This window comes from Rhododendron vialii, chromosome 7a (assembly GCF_030253575.1).
Source record: "Rhododendron vialii isolate Sample 1 chromosome 7a, ASM3025357v1".
Lineage (NCBI taxonomy): Eukaryota > Viridiplantae > Streptophyta > Magnoliopsida > Ericales > Ericaceae > Rhododendron > Rhododendron vialii.
The window spans coordinates 1159891-1178017 of NC_080563.1; the positions used below are offsets into that span (position 1 = coordinate 1159891).

At 38.2% G+C, this 18127-nt stretch overlaps 1 protein-coding gene across 3 annotated transcripts; it reads right to left on the reverse strand.

Moving 5' to 3' along the window:
• Nucleotides 1–1721: 1721 nt before the first annotated feature.
• On the reverse strand, nt 1722–16910 carry LOC131334638 (exocyst complex component SEC10b). 3 transcript variants are annotated; one of them, XM_058369765.1, is made up of 26 exons: nt 16760–16802; nt 16513–16619; nt 16315–16407; nt 15956–16213; nt 15798–15872; nt 15248–15349; nt 15070–15120; nt 14852–14957; nt 13523–13642; nt 12098–12189; nt 10165–10333; nt 10000–10076; nt 9771–9869; nt 9577–9667; nt 6990–7075; nt 6627–6800; nt 5927–5980; nt 5704–5832; nt 5472–5564; nt 5213–5359; nt 4912–5009; nt 4637–4721; nt 4182–4240; nt 3480–3578; nt 3313–3396; nt 1722–2253 (listed from the first exon to the last, which is right to left on the reverse strand). In XM_058369765.1, exons 3-26 carry the CDS (start codon nt 16405–16407, stop codon nt 2175–2177), a joined length of 2520 nt encoding a protein of 839 aa, XP_058225748.1. In that variant the 5' UTR covers nt 16513–16619; nt 16760–16802; the 3' UTR covers nt 1722–2174. The 3 variants fall into 3 exon arrangements, with proteins under 3 accessions (XP_058225748.1, XP_058225749.1, XP_058225747.1); XM_058369766.1 differs by having other exon boundaries at nt 16507–16619; nt 16760–16796; XM_058369764.1 differs by lacking the exon at nt 16513–16619 and having other exon boundaries at nt 16760–16910.
• Nucleotides 16911–18127: the final 1217 nt, after the last annotated feature.

Genomic DNA, 18127 nt, shown 5'->3' on the forward strand with positions numbered 1-18127 from the left:
AATATATATATATATATATATATATATATATATTAAGAATGGAGAATCAAGAATCCTCAACTTGTTCCTAATGAAGTTTTCCTCTTTTGCAATACAAAATACTACAGATGATCATGTCACATGTGAGCTCATTACCTGCTTAATTTAAGTAAACAATTAAGCGTCCTTTTGAAACACATTATTGGGTTTATTATAGTAAATATTTTGTTGGTCGAACATGGTGGGTTTATTATAGTACTACCATTTTTTTTTCCCGCTGAAATTTATTGCTTTTTTTTCCCGACAACTTAGATGTGCAGGTCAGCTTACGCACACTTTAAATGCACTAGCCACAAAGTAGTTGATAACTCCAGCGTTTTCGAACCGAAGACCTTAAGAAGGAAGCAAACTCCTAAGTCTCAGGCCTTGACCACCATGCCAACTCCGGAGTTGCCAAAATTCAAAAGTTGTTAACCATTAACCATTACCGGATATATATATTTCCATGGACATGAATTACACGAGTAGTATTATCAAAAAAAAAATAATTACACGAGTAGTCACTATGATGATTTTAGGAGAAAGGATAAATACCACTCCAAAATACTAGTGCTACTATCAAAAATGACATAAAGTATACTTCAATGGGACCCACAACCAGTCCACCACATATCCCCTTCTTCCGGCACCAGCACTACTCTGTTACATAATCCTCGTAGTATCCGATCCCACTATCAATTCTCAATCTCATAAATTTAAGTAGCTTGAGATGTTTTTAAAAAATGCTTTTGTGGTCGCGCTAAGTTAAAATGCTTTCGTGCTCGCGCTGATTTTCTCGCTTACCCATCCCCTCTTCCATATGGAATAGTACTCCGTAGTATGTAAATCAATTTCTTCTTGATCTTTGATGGATAGATGTGAAGCTAAGTTATGACTTCTGATGGATAAACAAAGTGAAGTACTTTTTATGTCTTCTTCGATATTGATAGCAATGTGTGAAGAAGAAAGACTTCGTGGGGGGACACACTGCTTGCACAAAGGCCAAAGTCTCAAGGTACTTTTAACCTACTGATACAAAATTTTGACTGAACTCGGGCAATCCTTTATTTCGTTGGTCAAACATTTACACTCAACTGCACCTACCCATCTCTCTCTGGAATCGGGATAGAACCAGAGACTCCAAATTTTGGATTGTGACATCACTGGGATTGGTTGACACGGACTAGGATAGATACACATGAGAGGCCAATAATGGACCCCTTTGGCAATGGTCAGTAGGGCCATCTCTCTGTCTTCTTGGCAACTGAAAACTTATCGGGTTTCAAAAATATCTGTTTAAGATTGGATTTCAAGCTAACAACATTTGGAAATTATGTCTACATTTTTAACATGTTTATGTCTCGAACAATTCATCGGTCAAGTTCGAGTATCTAGTTTGGGCAATTGCTGTGTCGTGCCTATCGCGTGGTATTGGACATAGCACAAACAAGCAAGTTCATGTACGTATGAACCAATTGTATGTTACCGGGAGAGGGGTTTTAAAAAGGGTTCAAAAAACACAATCTTTTGAATGACAGATACCATCGACATAAAGGAAGATTGCAATCCATGGCAAATCAACCTCCCACTTCCTACCCTTTCCGTCAATCCATTTCACTCGCACAGTAAGATCAGGGTGCGTGTGTGTGTGTGTGTGTGTGAGAGAGAGAGAGAGAGAGAGAGTGGTGGAGTTAGATTCTGGATATCCAAATCTCCACTGACATTTTCAATCAACTTGGAGCCAATCCGGTCAAATTCACAAAAAATAACAGCCATACATTGTCATCGACCATCCAAAAACGAAAATCACACCCAAACCAGAGATATACGATTATCTGTACTCTCAAACACAAAATATACAACCCACCAAGTGGGTTCTTTTCATTCATTTGTACACAGCAATATACACTCAAAATCGAATATGCAAATTTTTTTTGATAAGTAAAAACCCAAGATAAAAACTACTGAACCATAAAGAAGATGCAAAAAATTGGAAAAGCTAATGCACCTGATCTTTCCCACGAGCAAGCTCATTGACCTCATGATAAACTTATCCACCAACATGTTTCTCAATCCTCTGATGCTGAAGTACGGGTTCGTGAGCAGAAGAACTCGTTGATCTAAAGGAATCAATTTCTTAAAAATGACTAGTCATTTCAACTAGAACTCGGCCACAAGGAACTAAGTCTGGCTGCCAATTTTGCGCTCTTGTAGTCCTCTCTGAGCTGAATAAACCTGAATGTGCCGTGGATCATGCAGGTTATCATCTCTAATAGAAATACGGCTAGATAGAAGACAGAGAGCTAAAGGTGTAATGCAGTTTTTCAAATCTGGTACAAACTGCATAAGTGCTCCATATAACGTTTTTTTCCTTCTGAAACAAAAGTGAAATTCAAGTTCGGATGACACATTGTAGACAAGAATATTGTAGATTTATAACTATCGACCTCTTATTCTTTGGAGTAGATAATATTGGCAATGTCACAAGATGGTGTATGACAAGTTTATGATATTGACAGTATATTCTTAAATCATTGGAGGTATGGGCGGGGGAGGATTGGAGACAGACCTAACCTTTAGTTTTGATAAAATGCAGTTATTACAAAATGATATATTAGCTGTGAAATCTATTGCCCTTTTATTTTTAATTAGTGGTCCTTTTAGTTTTAAATTAGTGCCATATTGCCTTCAATTATTATCAGTGAATATAATATGTCTAGAACATGATTTTCCATTGTCCTCAAGAGAAATGCCCTGATTTCCTTTTTTGTCCCCACGTTAGAGTGTCTGTGTCAGATCAAGTGTTTCTTCTGCAAAATTTGGTAACAGCTTAACAGTAAGTCAGTAAGCAACTTAAAGTTTCAAGCTGCGTCTACTATTTTGGTAAAACATGCATTACTTGGATGAGGAGCCACCGTCGGTACTAGTCAAGGAGGTCAATACTTGAGAGAGTCCCATAGAGTAAGATGCCTATGGGAGGTATAGTTATTGTGGGTCTACCAATTACTGTGCATGGTGAAGTACTGGCATTACTAGGAAACAATTGAGTTCTAGCTATAGCTAGAACTTTGTCTTCATATTGTTGTGCAAGGGTGGGAATGAAAGTATTTGACACGGGAGCTCCTTTCGATACTGAGGAGCAGATAGCAAAGACTATCCACAAAGCAATGCCCCTGATCGTAGTAAAGGGTACACCCCCTTGTTTCAATTTTGATGACCGCGCATATAAAGTCTGCAGCTAGTACATCCTATATGTTATTCGACTCATAAAACATAATCAATATCGTTGTTTACCTTTGTGCATCTTTCCGAATACTTGGGGTCCCCTCAAATAGAGAGGAGAGGCTTTCAGGAGCTACAATAAAGACATTGGCCATGCTGCAAAGATATCGTGCAACAGTAAATTACGATAGAACAGGCAAAATTAAATCCCTGAGATCAGACCAACCCCTGTAACTTACATTCCTAATAATTCAAATTTCTCGTCAACAGAAGGAGCATTGAAGCTGCGCACAAATTCCCCATACTCGGTTATGTCACGCTTCAGTCGCAGTCCTCCACTGAAAGAGAAACAAAGATAAGTGAAGCAGAAGGATGGACTAAGTATCTCATTCTTGATGTTGATGTCATGGTTGGTGGTTATGTTAATCTAGCTACTCATGCGCATGCATGGAAGAGAGTCAAAGACGAATGAATAGTTACAGGATTGACAAGAGTAACGGATTGAGGAAGGTATCGTTTCAGGATTGACGAGCAAATTTCTTAATTTACCACTCTCCATCCCATTTGAATAGAACTGGGATGCAAGTGCCTTTCTATGCCCCTTCAGTACTGGGAACAATTCTGACCTTTTTACCTCATTTGGAAAAAAGGATTTATGTACCCAACCCGACTTGAGTAGGGAACAAGGCTTAGTTTGGTTTGGCTAGAAAAGTTTCATTTTAATTCATTTTATATCTTTTCATTTCTCTCCCCTTTGTCAATTAAGTTCTCTAAATTTCAAAAATTATAGTGTGTACACTTTGAAGGAATATACTATTCCCTACCTTTAACGCCAGTATATAGATATAACCAGTATCATGAGCGAAGTGTTTTACCTTGCCAAAGAGCATGTAACTCCCCACATAATAAACAGGCTATGGAGCTTAACAGCAAGGAGTTACCTGGGATTAAATGTAAACTTCTGCCAATGAGTAAGTAGCCCTTTGTGCAACCGATTCCCCTATATCAACATTCATTGCACTCATCACGAAAAAGGCCAATGAAGTACCAGACAGCCACTACTAAAAACTGCTGAAAAAGATGGTACAAGATTGCCCATCGACATCATAAAGATTGCACAAGGCCACAGCAAAAGTATGAGGAAGATAGATTATAGCTGCTGTTATTAAGCCTTGAAAGACATAGAAGCACAGAATCAAGACTATTCAGTTGTTTTACATATACAAATTCAGCGGCTCCTGTTAATCTTCCAATCATAGATGATAAAACTGCATTTGTTTCTCACAAATGCTTACTTGTTAGCTAAGAAAACTGTTTTACCAAACATAACCAGATAAGGAAGAGGGAAACGGATCACTGGCAGTTATGAAAATTAGCAAAAAGAACAATACCATACCAATTCCGTCAAGAAAGCTTGTTTGTTAAGACCTTCTAGTGCAGTAAATGCAGCCTCAAGCACACGAGAAAGGTATGCAACAACTCTGGTAAAGAAATAAAGAGGCTAATTGAATACGTTGAACAGAATCAAGCAAAAAGCAAAAAAATAAAATAAAAATGTAAACGAAAACAAGACCACTCCTGAAAACACCGACATCAAATTCACATTTAATAACATATTTTATAGTCGGTTATATTTGTCTGAATACTAAATCCAAGTCAAGTTGGGTGTACCTTGTGCAAGCAGTTGTTGGACGATGATCAGGAGCAATGCCATCTTCAGGAGACCGATAATCCGTAACTTTTTGCTCAGCTGAGAGCAACCGCTCAACCTACAAAAGACATTTAAAAGGATTTAGTTTGTTGAAGAAGGGGGAACAAACAAATGCATACTTAAGAGAGCAAACTGTCACATGGCGGAACTATGAAGCGACCACCCGACACTTGGCTAAACCTGACAGCTATTTGTACAACGATAGGTGGTTTTGGTGCACTTAAACCTGAATAGGTAGTTGTTAGTTTGCCAAGTACAGACCTCAGCCATAACAGTTTCAATACATTGCTGAAGCCCTTTGTAGGCAGCACCCTCTGCACTTGACATAGCTGTTGCCATCTCTTCCAAGGAAGCAGCATGTGCACCATCTACAGGTAGTAAAAGCCGAGATATAGAGTTTGCAAAGTACTGCAGAAAAAGGTTCCAATCAATTATAATAGACAATAACTATCAGGCCATTCTATCACAATCTTCAGGCAAAATACATAGTAAATGACAATGGTGATTGCAATCAACATACTTGCTGAACAAGGGCCACACTGCTTGCACAACGTTGAACTGCCACCATGAAAGATCTGAAACTACTTTCACCTGCAGCAGCAGCAGCTTCTGCCTATACATCAACAATTAATCATAACTTGGTCAAATTCTTTTGTCCTTCCAATTCTCTATTTAAAGCCTATTTTGATTAGTCTAGGCGCTATTTAGAACAGAGTGCACAAAAAAAAAAAAGGGAGATTGTAAGGAGTTACAGCAGAGGCAGCCGCAGCAGCCACCCTTCTACTAACACTTGTTCCAATCACAAACCTCTCCCTCAAAGCAGCAGCTTCAGTAAGGCTATCTCTGGCTCGTTCAAGCCCGTCAGTTGTATACTGACTTACCTACAGCCAGAGAAACAAGGGGAAAAAGGGGAGTTTAGCACCCAGGACATTGATGCAAACTCTCATGCCAGAAAACAGATAAGCTAAAACTTACTTGGTCTAACAGGCAGGTAAACACAGCTCTTACACTGGCTGCAAGGGTAGCAGGCTGTACAGAATAAAAAGAGAAATAATAGTGAGAGGAAACCTTTTGAAATACCTAAAATGTCAAAAAGCTATTTTAGTTCATGAATAAGCCAAGAAGAAGCGGAGCATTATGCACTGATTACTTATGGATTATGCATGCATACATATAAAAGCAACAGGGATAAAAACAAGTTCCATACGCATTAGGTGGTTATAATTATTGTCTCCTTAAGACTATGTTTGGATGGAAAGAACAAATGAGAGAACCGGGAATCTTATCCATGGAGATTTATAGTTTATACATGTATGAGGCCGACAAAGCTCTTCTTAAAATTTATGCACTTTTCTTCTACCTACCTAAGATTGGTGTTAAAGTGAGTTGCTACGGGTAGTTCAGTTTCCTTTAGAATTATTCCAATGGATGAGCTGAAGATTACCTTGATTGGCATGGTTTATCAAAATTCCCAATGCATTCAGTAATCAAAATAGAAATTAGAAGGTTCAGCCAAGAAATTTTGGCAAGAAAACCAAAGAAGTAAAATATGTTAGGACGTGGGTTGAAGAAAAGGAATTCTGAAACCAAGTATGTGCCCTCATCCAGGGAACAATTACAGATGACAGATTGGTTTTAGGCAACAAAGTACATATAACAACGAACTATAATTTACCTGTGATGAAAACAAAGTACATCTTGAAACTGCTTCTTCATTCCAACGAACGAATTCCGTCACCACCGTCACAGATATCTGCTGGTGAGAAGATGCTATTGAAGCTCCCCTTGAGCGTCCAATTGTCCCAGATGACTCCGATGATTGCTGACTTTCTGCACGCAATTCCTCCATCTGCTAATCACAATTATATAAAAGGTCGTCATACCGTCAGATAATAACAGAATCTAAAATCATTACACAAACTGGCCCACCCCCCAAAACCAAGCAAGGGAAAACACACAAAAAGGTACGAAAATAAGAAAGACAAACAAAGAAAAAGAAACAATGGTTTAGGGAGAAAGTAGAATCGAGATGAACCACCTTCGCCTTGTAAAGTTGTCTCAGAGAAGCCTGCTCATGCTCAATATATTCATCTTTGTGAGCCGTAAATAAAGACTCTGTCAGGCCTGTATCAAAAGAGGAAGCTGCTTGGAGGAAATCAAAGTAAAAGAGGAAGCTGCTTGGAGGAAATCAAAGTAAAAGAGGAACCTTGACGAAATCTCAACATGAGGTAATTTCAATTAAATATGGAAAGTTTAAAAAAAAAAAGTAGTTTATGTATCTCTTCAATTAGAAATATCCAGAAAGTCTTCAACTAACTGGTAGTGAACAACAACCTATCAGCACTAAGCTCATAATTCACCACTATTTTAGAATTTGTTTTAAAAACAATATTTACAGCTGCATTTACAAAAAAGTGGGAAAAAAAAACTGACGTAAACATCTGTTAGGCTAAGAAAACTATTATGGGGCTTTGAAGCCACTTTTCAGCTCATAACTATTAAGCTCATAATGCAACACAAACATAATACTAGAGAAAGCAAGAAGAAAAAAGAGAACAATTTTAATCCTTATATGAAGTTCATTGATTGACTATATAAGTACCCATTTAAACAATTTTAGTTCCAGTACTTGTGGTTGGCTACTTAAGTACCCATTTGCTATTCTACTTGATCAAGGGCTGTAACATTAGTTGAACCACAAAACACCAAATCTTACATCATGTGTTGATTTTAGTGACCACGTCTCCTAGCATAACCAATAATGTAGAGTGTAGACAGCATCACTCTTCTTAATTTCTATAGCAGACAGCATCACTCTTCTTAATTTGTATAGTCTGCTAGTAATTGGTCTTTCTTATACATAGTCCAACCATCTGAAGTAGTTATTAGCTATTTTGTCTTTCCGCATTTTACCGTCCATGAGTGTTACCCCTACCATCTAACAAATGGAAATCTTCAGCTTCATCATCCTAAAAGTGAACATTTTAACCCCCTCAGTTATTTTCTTCAAAATTGCAATGGATTTCATATGTATACATGATGGATTGGCAATCGCTAATGCAACCCATTATGATTTGGACACCTCATCCTAATTCTTTTCCATGATAATATTGTCTCTATGGCCATAGTTCCATAACACATGGTTGCTCATTTCGATACACAAATTCCTATGTTAGATAGACTCAGGTGCGGGTGTATATATACGGGTCGGCCACCTCAAAGTAAAAAACTAAGGATTCGTCGATATGGATCCAATTCTGGATACAGATACGGGGACAGGTTAACTAACCATCATAACATATATTTCCTATAGGATTGTTACTGTAAATGTTGCCCAAATAAATTTTTTACATCAAAACTTTGGACCAAACACGTGGATAAGCTGTATAAGGCTTCAATATCTTGTGCAAAGCATACTGTAAATCATAAAATCAACAGCCCCAGCACAATAACAGCACACAAGCTATTACAAGCCCACATAAAACAGAGTTCCAATCCCATCAAGCTCATTTATATGCTAGACGTATACATACAATGCACCAGAACACGCCTGGCCCAAAAGTACATCATCTCCCACGGATATACACGAACAGCACGTCGTCTTCTCCAGACCAGATCGAAATCGAAGGATCATCCAGATTGAGCGAAGAAATGAATCCTTATTCAGTCAGATCAAGATTGCAAGCCCTAGTTCTAGACAATAATCGAGAATCGCAAGCCCTATTGCCGAGAAATCCAGATTACGCAAGCCCTTGTGCCGATAAACCAGATCATTTGGAGGTGTTCTTCCTCCTCCTACTCTTCTTCTTCTCCCCCTGCCATATCCATGCTTCCATTGCCATATCTGACACATATCCCATATCCCCACTCGTATCCTGTTGTGTCGACAGGGTGCTTTGCCGAAAACGGTGGATCCATGTAACATAGACCTCTCTGTGACTCTTTTATTCCCCAAGTCTTATTAAAACCAGTTATTGAGGCGTTCTCCAAATGCAAAAGAAGTTCATTTACCGAAACAACTGATATAGTCAAACAGCTGCCAACACTGTTGTAGTCACTTGAACAATTTCCAGGTTAAAACCATGATACTTCTTTCCTGCATAAGTATTTAATTCTCTTTTCGAAGGCTAATGTCCTTCAGCTATTTTCCCAGTTTGAAACCAACAAGGTTCCACCATCTTAGCTTCAAAATACCTAACAATGACAAAGAAGAACAGTAGTTTGATCTTGTTACCAGCATTATAGGAACTATGTGCTCTCACCTGCCACTAAAATGTCCAGAGCAAAATCGGTTCTGCTAACTGTTTCCCCATACATCAATTAATATTAACAATTTTTTCTGGATATATTTAGCATCATAAAGATCTTTTATTCCATTACGAGGGGGGGGGGGGTGTGGAGGGGTGTTGTCAAGAGTCAAAGCCTGACCATTGACGAGCTTAAGGTGTTACGCTCTTCCAGGTAACAACCAAACTGGCACAGTGGCAGTACTCACTGAGGATTACTTGTAACTTCAAACAACAAAGCTTTTTAAAGAAAGTTAACAAACATATAACTTTGCCACATGGAATCTTCCACAAATTCGAGCTGCATGTGTTGGATCTATTAGTTAAATTAATTCTTACCTTCAACATCCAAATCACCACACCCAACAGCACGCAAGTCTCTAGCAAGTTCCTCCGTCTTCTCATATGCAACTGCTAGCATTCTAAGATACTGATGTCTCAGAAAACACATATGAAGTTAAAATCTCGCTTTATCTTCAAAGGGACATTGGGATCAAAGAAAGAACAAAAACATCACCAGTAATTCAACTCACTAATAGTAGTCCGCCTTCGTCTACAGGAGGTGGGTTAACAAGAGATGGTTTTACCAACAGCTTGTCAAGAAGTGTAGGAACTCGTTGCTCCAAGACTCGCTGCATATAACCACGGAAAAGATTTCACAATAGTGAAATTGTCAGCCAATACAATCCTGGTATCTAAACTTCATTTGATTGTATTGCCACGAAACACACAAAGGAAAAATTAAGGGAATTCCCAGAATACCTGAACCAAAATCGACATAACATCATTTGGAGAAGGGAATACAGCTGTTATTGTGGCAGCTTCCTTACGCACGGTATCTACGAACCAGTATTAGCACAATTATCAAATTCAGTGAAGAACAAATAACTGTCAATCTGTTGTAGTGTTTATGGCAATCCTCCTAACCTGTAATTTCTTTATACAACGCAGCAAGGCCACGCGCAACATTACTAGGACTAGGTTGGGAACCCTGGTCACCAAGAACTGATCTTGTGTCCGCATTCATGACCTCGACGTCAATAAACATTGGACGGGTTGCCACATAATGTTGCATGGCGCTGGTCCCCCGGTTGAACTGCATTATCAAACAAAATGGTCAGGACTAAGAATAAAGTAAGAGAAATATTTTTCGCTTCATCCGCGCTGGTGCCGTATGGCCTGTTTATGAACCTCTTGTTAAGAGAAAGGAAGTTCTTAATGAAATACCAAGATTTAGAGTTATCTAGAACCCTATAAATGTTCATGCACCAGCTTATAGTTACAAGTACATTGAGACTAAAGTCCATTGTTAGAGAGTTGTAGAGAAGTAACACAAGAAGATCGATATAACTTCTCTCAGTCAAAGAAGGAAAGAAAAGACAGAAAGAAAGGAAAATATAGCACTTCGTTTGGTCCTCAAGGTTCTTGTTGAATCTTAGAGTTGATCATAACGTGATGAACATCAGCACTTTTAGATTCAGAAACAAATCAAAGCCAAACATCCAACATCATGATTTGTTTCTGAAATGAATGACCACACATGAAAAGAAAAGGAACTAGAACAGACTCTAAGATATGATATCATACACATGTTTCACTTTTCTATATTGTTCTAGGAGTTGGATTCAAACAAAACTGGTTTTCCCGCAAATGGCATATAACTCGGAATCACTTAAAGCGAAGAGACATTTCGTCATCCACTCATCACAATTCACCATGAATTACCCATCATAATCAAAGGTACACACATGTGTTATGCAACTGGCCTCTAACTCAATGTGGTGTTTAAAAAATTCTTTTGTACTCATACCGTCCTTTCTTTGACAAACTGCACAATTCACAAGCATAGCAAGAAAACAGTAACATCAGGGACAGAACTCTGTTCCAAATACTTGCGAGATTGTTGACTGGCAACCGCCCGTCTAGGAACTTGTAACCAGATAAGGTAATGCTCTACTTACATGAATTACTAATGCAATGAGCAAAGCTAGTGAAAACTCTACTGAGAAGACAACATGGTAATATCAAAAAAGTATTTGTGTTGTAGAAATACAACTTGGCATGTTGATTGGTACATCACACTATCTTCTAGAAAATTCGTAGAGGGAGAGTCTCCCCAAGGACATTAATTTTGGGTGTTATTGCTAATAACTTGCTTGCCAGTTGCCATAATAGGATTCTGAAACATCAAGTCCTACGGATGTTCAGTTGTGATTCTATTTAGCAAATAGCGGAACAGTGCAAGTGGGGTGGTAGTGGTAGGCACCATGTACTCCCACGCATTTGACTGGGGTTCAAACCTCACTAACTACAACTTACAATACTGACTTTTGCCAAGGAAAAAAAAATAGTGAAACAGCAACCGGTGGATTCACCAATACTTAGTGTAAGAATTGGACATTCAGCAAAGTAGTGAGCAATATTCTTTGCATGAAGTATTTAAGCACGAAGTGCTAATGTCATTGCAGAGAGAAGCTAAAAAAGGAGCTCGCCATAGTTTCATGTTTTCCAGTGATGATATTTAGATCCAGAGACAAGAACAGCAATTTGAAGTTAAACCAAACTAGACGAAACTGAGATTCCACACAATTCGGGTAGCATATGCCATGCATGAATCCTTTTTGCGGGTAATAGGCAAAAAACAACGCAGAGTAATTAGCATCTAAATATATGCATGTACCAGAAGAGACTCACTAGTTGATGACCCAGAAAAAAATGTCAATTAATGCCTGGTTTACTTCTTCACATATGATTTTTTAGTTAGTTTGCATTGACGAGATATTCGTTAGGGGGGCAAAAAGGCATCCAGGATATCTTTTACTTTTGTGTTGATAATGAAAACAAAGTTCAAGTAACTGACCTGAGATAAAATTTTGGCACACTCTGCCATGGTAGACAATTCTCTTCTTTGTGATGCTGCATCAAATCGAGCCAACAATCTGTTCTCCAATTCTAACCAGGAAGGAAAAGCCGAAACAACAAATTTTAATTAATATATAACCAAAATTGTCCAAAAAAATTGTTCTACTTTTGAAAAATATGATTGAAGATATAAGAGCCCCAGATAGACAAAGTCTCCTGTATCCTACAATTTTGTATTTTTTTAGTTCTGCAAAAAGTAATGGGTAGTTGGGGATAAGGATTTACAGATTTCCTTGGTTCTTAAACCCTAATCCTTCAAAACTGAAGATATATATATATATAAAATAAAATAAAAAAAGAGAAAAAAAAGAAAGAGCTGTTAATCTAAAAATGAGAGTTACTAGAACATAGATTTGGAACTGTCTAAGAATCGGCAGCCCCAAGTGAAGTGGCCTTCAATAGAAACAATTGCCAACAATAGAGATTGGGGAAAAAGAACATCTACAATTTAGAGAAAATAGATGTTGATACTGTCTTCCTGAAATTATGAATCTGAAAACGTCTGCTCTCGGCTCACAGATCCACACTCAAATCACCAATGGCACTCCTCTTGGGAAGTTATAACATATGGTTAGTACGAGGCAAAAAACAGCAAATCCTATCACGCATATCTAAACCTAAGATTTCTATCATTCCTCGTGAAGTCATCAGTTACTTAATGCAGCACACAATTGAAACTTTTAAGGGGAAAAACATGACGACAAAAAAATAGGATGCGACATGGCTCTTATCAGCTAGACTTCAAACATGGATCACCATAAAGACAAAAAGCAAATAAGACAAAACAAGAACAGAACACCTGAAGGAGAAGAACATCATCACTTACATAGGTCCACTATATATGTCATGAATATTGCACATTCCAATCCAATAACAGAAGTCATTAAAACACTCTTTCCGGCAACCAATCTATAGTTTCTGTCCTTGCAATGCAACAATAGCAGAAAGGGCATCGTCCTCACAAAAAGCATCACTTGAAAGGGACTCTTGAGCTACATTAGTTCCAACCTTGAAAGATTCCTCCAACTCAGTTCTTCTCAAATTACTTATTCTATGCAGCTTACCCCCGATTCAGCTATTACATTTGACACGGTGTATTAATGATATTTTCCAGCTCTTCATTGCTATCTTGTATTAGTAAATTGATGATCTTTTAGATTCTCTTGATCTTGTTTAATGTGCTTTTCTGTGTTCAATGATTCTTCTCTGCCCGGAAGAAAATTCTTTGCTTCATGCAACAGGGCATTTCACTGATTCAACTGTTCACCATAGTTAACTCTACATTTGCTTGCATCTTCGCGTCTAACTTTTGTCATAAAAGCTGCCCACAAGAAAGGAAAAAAAAAAAAAAAAAGTGACTTACCATTGCAGTATTCTTGAAGATTAGCAACTGCAACCTCCAGTCCTCTGCTTGCAGTTGCATTTCCTGCCATTGATGGTGTACTTATCCCTTGTCTTCCAATATCTTCTTCAGCAAATGACCCTAAAATAGACCAGCAGCAAGAGAGCTTAAATTTTATTAGAAATTTATGCACGTCAATGTCTGAATGATTCCATAAAAGAGGGCACTCAACCCAAACCAGAGAAATAATAGATTATAGGAGTAGAATAAATAAAAGATCATTCATGTGGATAGATCACGTTCCCTATAAAACAATTCAAACTTCACGTAAAACGAAAGGACTAACGGCTTGAACCCATATGACCACCCTTGTTCTCCCATCATAACTAAATACGCTGTTAATTATCAATCTTAGATGGAGCTGAATTAGGAAAACGATCAAGTGGCACACCCCAATTCAAGAGTCAAGATTATGGGCGTCTTTTCCATGAGATATTGATTTGACCCTGCATTTCACATCCTACCTTCAAATTTAAAAATCCTACCATACAAAATTTACTAATTTAGCCACGAGTAATGATTTCAAATCTACTTTCCTATATTAATGCATGGATCCTATACTACCCTAATTAGTCATTTGGAAGCACAAGTCAAATTTATAAACAACTTTCCGCGTTTTTAAGCATTCAGCCATGGATGCTTAGAGGGGATCCTCGTATGGAAACTGATTCTCAAATGTATGAAGGTTTTGCACAAGTCAAAGGAACAACATAAAAAGTGATCCTCCAAAAACATACACTTGCTATGAAGGAACCGACTTAATGTTACAAGTAAAAAATACAATTAACTAAAAAGTACTTCCTCCCATTCGCCTCCAATGGCACCTTCCACCAACTCCTATCAATTCTTCCCACTTCATATGCATATCTAGGCTCAAAACTATGTCCACCCCAAGCAACTTTAGCTACGTCTACCAGAAACCACGCTACCCGAAGCAAGCTAACGTCTGTGAGGCATGGCAATTGGTGCAATTATGAATGGACAAGGACACAAAAAGAACCACAATCAGAATGGAACAACAGATTTGTTAAGGGGGAAAAACAGCAACAACAGATTCACATAGCTTAGATGAAACGGTGGGAATGTGGTAAAAAAAAAAATGACAAGTTATCAAGGTGGAAATGAATCCTTTTATAAATCCCTGCATTTAATCAGCCAAGTAGCAAGAGGAAAAAGGCTTAGTAAGAAAGGTAGGAGAAATTTGAACATCATTGCAGTAATACAAGACAGTGAAAAGGTTGTTGAGATGCCTGATTCTAAAAGCTTAGCAAGAAAGTGCGGCCATCTTACGCAATTTCTGTGCAATTGAAGCCGCCTCGGCAACACGACTATCATCAGAAAATAAAGGTGAAAGTTCCATTAGGTCGCCTGGACTGCTATTGAACTCCATCAAGTACTGCAGTGTCAAAATAAAACTAAACGGTGTTACTGAATTATGAGCAAATAATACCCAACTATGCTGATAAAAAAAAAAAAAAAAACTAATATCATATGTGGGAAGGCACCACCTTTATAAGTTCTATAGTTTGGCTAGCAGTTTCGCGTTGAGCATCTGCACTCTAATGAGAGAGAATCACATGAACCATATCGTCACAAAAAATATGACAAACTCCGGATACAGACAACTAATAATAATATAAAGAAGAACATCAGAAGCAATAGATAATTCTAATTTTCCACAATTACCTGCAGATGATCTCCAATTTTGGCAGCAGTCTGTCCAACGCTTGAAATGCGTGAATCTAACCTTGCAAAGCTACCAAACAAGCCATCTACACCTTTTTCCAGCTGAATATTGAGACATCCATTAAAAGAGGAAAGAAAACAGCACTTTTTTATCTGTGAACTTTCAGATTCATCGAACTGTTCATAAACTGCGTACTTCCATGAAGTTCGCACATCCCAACATGATCACACATGAGAAACATTGAGCCATTTTAGCAGAGGCAAGGAAGCATCAACAGAGTTAGTTTGATCATAAAAGACGTAAATGTCAACCGTCGCCGTATGCATTTATTCTTCCACATGTACTACCGCCCATTCCTAACACATAAAGATTGAGAACACTGCAAACATACCCATTTACGGTCATGTATTCCCACTGAAACAGGTTTTAAAGTTTCTAACTTACTACAAGTGGAAAAAGTAAAAACATGCACCATTTCAAGCTGTTCAAAAGCAACTTATTTCAAATGGGAATAAAGATTTAGCGCCTACGCTTGCCCTATCAACTGACCTCTCCGAGTGTCTTGCGGTGCTTGGAATCTTGGATGACGACATCTTTCTTGAGATTGTGAAGCCTTCCATCAATCTTTAACCAAACAAACCTACATTTAATTCACAAAATGACAGCCCCAATGACCTAATCTGGACAAAGTTGCACAAAATACATACCTTTTTCCGAAGATCAATCAACTCCCTACAAGAATCCTGAAACAGAGACAACAAAGCATCCACCTCCGGAAACAGAGGGCTCGACAACCCTTGTGCTGATCTTCCCGCATCAGATGTAATGCGCAAGTTCCCATTTTGCAATGAATCATGTGCACTGATATTACTATGTCCTTCTAATGAATCTCCTTCCTCTTCTTGGTATGACGGGAGAAGCTCGTTTACCAAGTTCCCAAACAATGCATCAAATGAGAAGTCCCCCTGCACAGACGTGAATAATCAGGCAAAATGACAGCTAAGCACCATACGAAGTTCGGTTAGCGACTAGTGTGAATATCAAAAGCATGAATTTGAGCCTTTACCTTAAAATCTTCTTCGTCAAGCACAAGAGGACCGGTATTAACAGTGGGTATAGAAACTTTCTCAGTCTTCATTCTCTCTCTACCCTCTTTCATCTATACCATGTAAAATACATCAGGGAAAACAAAAAAAAAACATGAGACTTGGCATAAATCATACAGCTGGAATTCCAATCAGATTTGGCAAGGAGTAACCAGGACCGGCCCCTAACAGAAGCCTAGAAATCCACTGCCTAAGGCCACCCCCAAAAAATATTTTGATGAAAATATTGGGCCCTAAATGTATGGTACAACGACTACATCTGCATCTGAAAATGGGTTAAATTTATTCACTGCGGGTGCGTGGATCGGACATACCAATACTCCAGGGGAGTGTTCAGTTAGTAGAAATTTACCCATAAAAACGGAGAGATGGACGATGAGAGAGAGAGAGAGATAGAGATAGTACCTGTTCGATTCAAGATTTTGGGCTGCTTCTGATTCTTTCTCCGATCATCGGCCGCGTCTGGTTTTTGGTCGCACACTCGCATAGGAATTGAAAATCTATCGCAAAAAATACGTTAGGAACCCTAGAGTTTGATGCGTGACACGAATTACTCCACATAGTTTTAATTTCCAGCTCAAATCCTTTGACTTCTAATTTAATAACAATGTAAACCCTGTGCGTTCTATGCAATTTCTCTAATTGGACATTAAACCTGTTTTAAATTTACCCTAATGCTTTGTCGACCATGTTTAAGTACCATATGTTGGGTGTCATGTGATGTGTCACTACTATATAAATAAAATATGCCCCATTTGTTATGTAGTGGAGCAAATTCTACTAATATAATTCAATACGATGATAATACTTCATATGGTACCCAAAATATGATACAAATTATACTTTTTACAACTGCGTCACTGTTTCACAATCAAATTATGTTCGTTACGCACTCGTATAAATTTATATCTCATGGCATAATTTTTCATGTACTTAGGTATAGAGAAACCAAATTCAACCAACTTATTTTGATCGCTAAGTAAATAAGCTCGACTTGCAACTCATTTCCACTCCCCTTTTCATTTTTTATTGTGTCTTTGCTTTTCTCTTTCCAATTACAACATCTTTATAACATAATATATCGTATATCATGTACCATAAAAAGCTACTATACCTGATAAAAATAGCAGTAAAGATACCGGTACAGAAAAATTGGGACCGAAATCCTACCGACGGCCGCCGGTGGGCCGTCTCCGGCCACCGGACGGCCGATCCGAGCCGTTCAAAAATTCTAAAAAAAAAAACCGAGGGGCCCGACGCGGGAATCAATGTCATCCGAGGTGTGTAGGGTGCTTGATCGGAGCACCCCTTTTCGTGTATATATGTACCTATAGCAGTACTCTAAAAATAGGGCAGAATTTAAGTTTGAGCCATTGAGTATGGGTTTGTGAGCTTATTCTAGAGTTGAGCTACTAGTAGTTGGTGTTGTTGAATGGGTTTTTCAAAGAGAGCTTGATCGCGACTTTATGGAAATAAAATCGACTCACACTCATTTGTAAAAAAACATATCTACACTCGGCCTATTTCATATAAGGGGATGCGTAATTGAAAAAATAAGTCCACAATCACACTAAGCTATGCTGAAAATCTACAAAGGGGATGCACAATTGAAAAAATAAATACCAATCAGGATAGAAATAAATCAACATTTGTTATTGCCAATGATTGACTCCCACGGCCTATTCCATATAAGTGAGCTGACTCTATTTCTAACACATGTCTACTTTGTACACGACCCTTGTACACTGTAGATATGCCATTGGGCTTCGCAGT

Excerpts from the sequence above, each read along its gene's own strand:
- LOC131334638 (XM_058369764.1), bottom strand. The coding sequence starts at position 16,407 with ATGAAAGAGGGTAGAGAGAGAATGAAGACTGAGAAAGTTTCTATACCC. Across the intron at positions 10,334-12,097 it reads GTGCCAAAATTTTATCTCAG|TTCAACCGGGGGACCAGCGC; the intron begins GTCAGTTACTTG and ends TTGATAATGCAG. Across the intron at positions 3,579-4,181 it reads AAGTTTACATTTAATCCCAG|TGGAGGACTGCGACTGAAGC; the intron begins GTAACTCCTTGC and ends TTTCTCTTTCAG.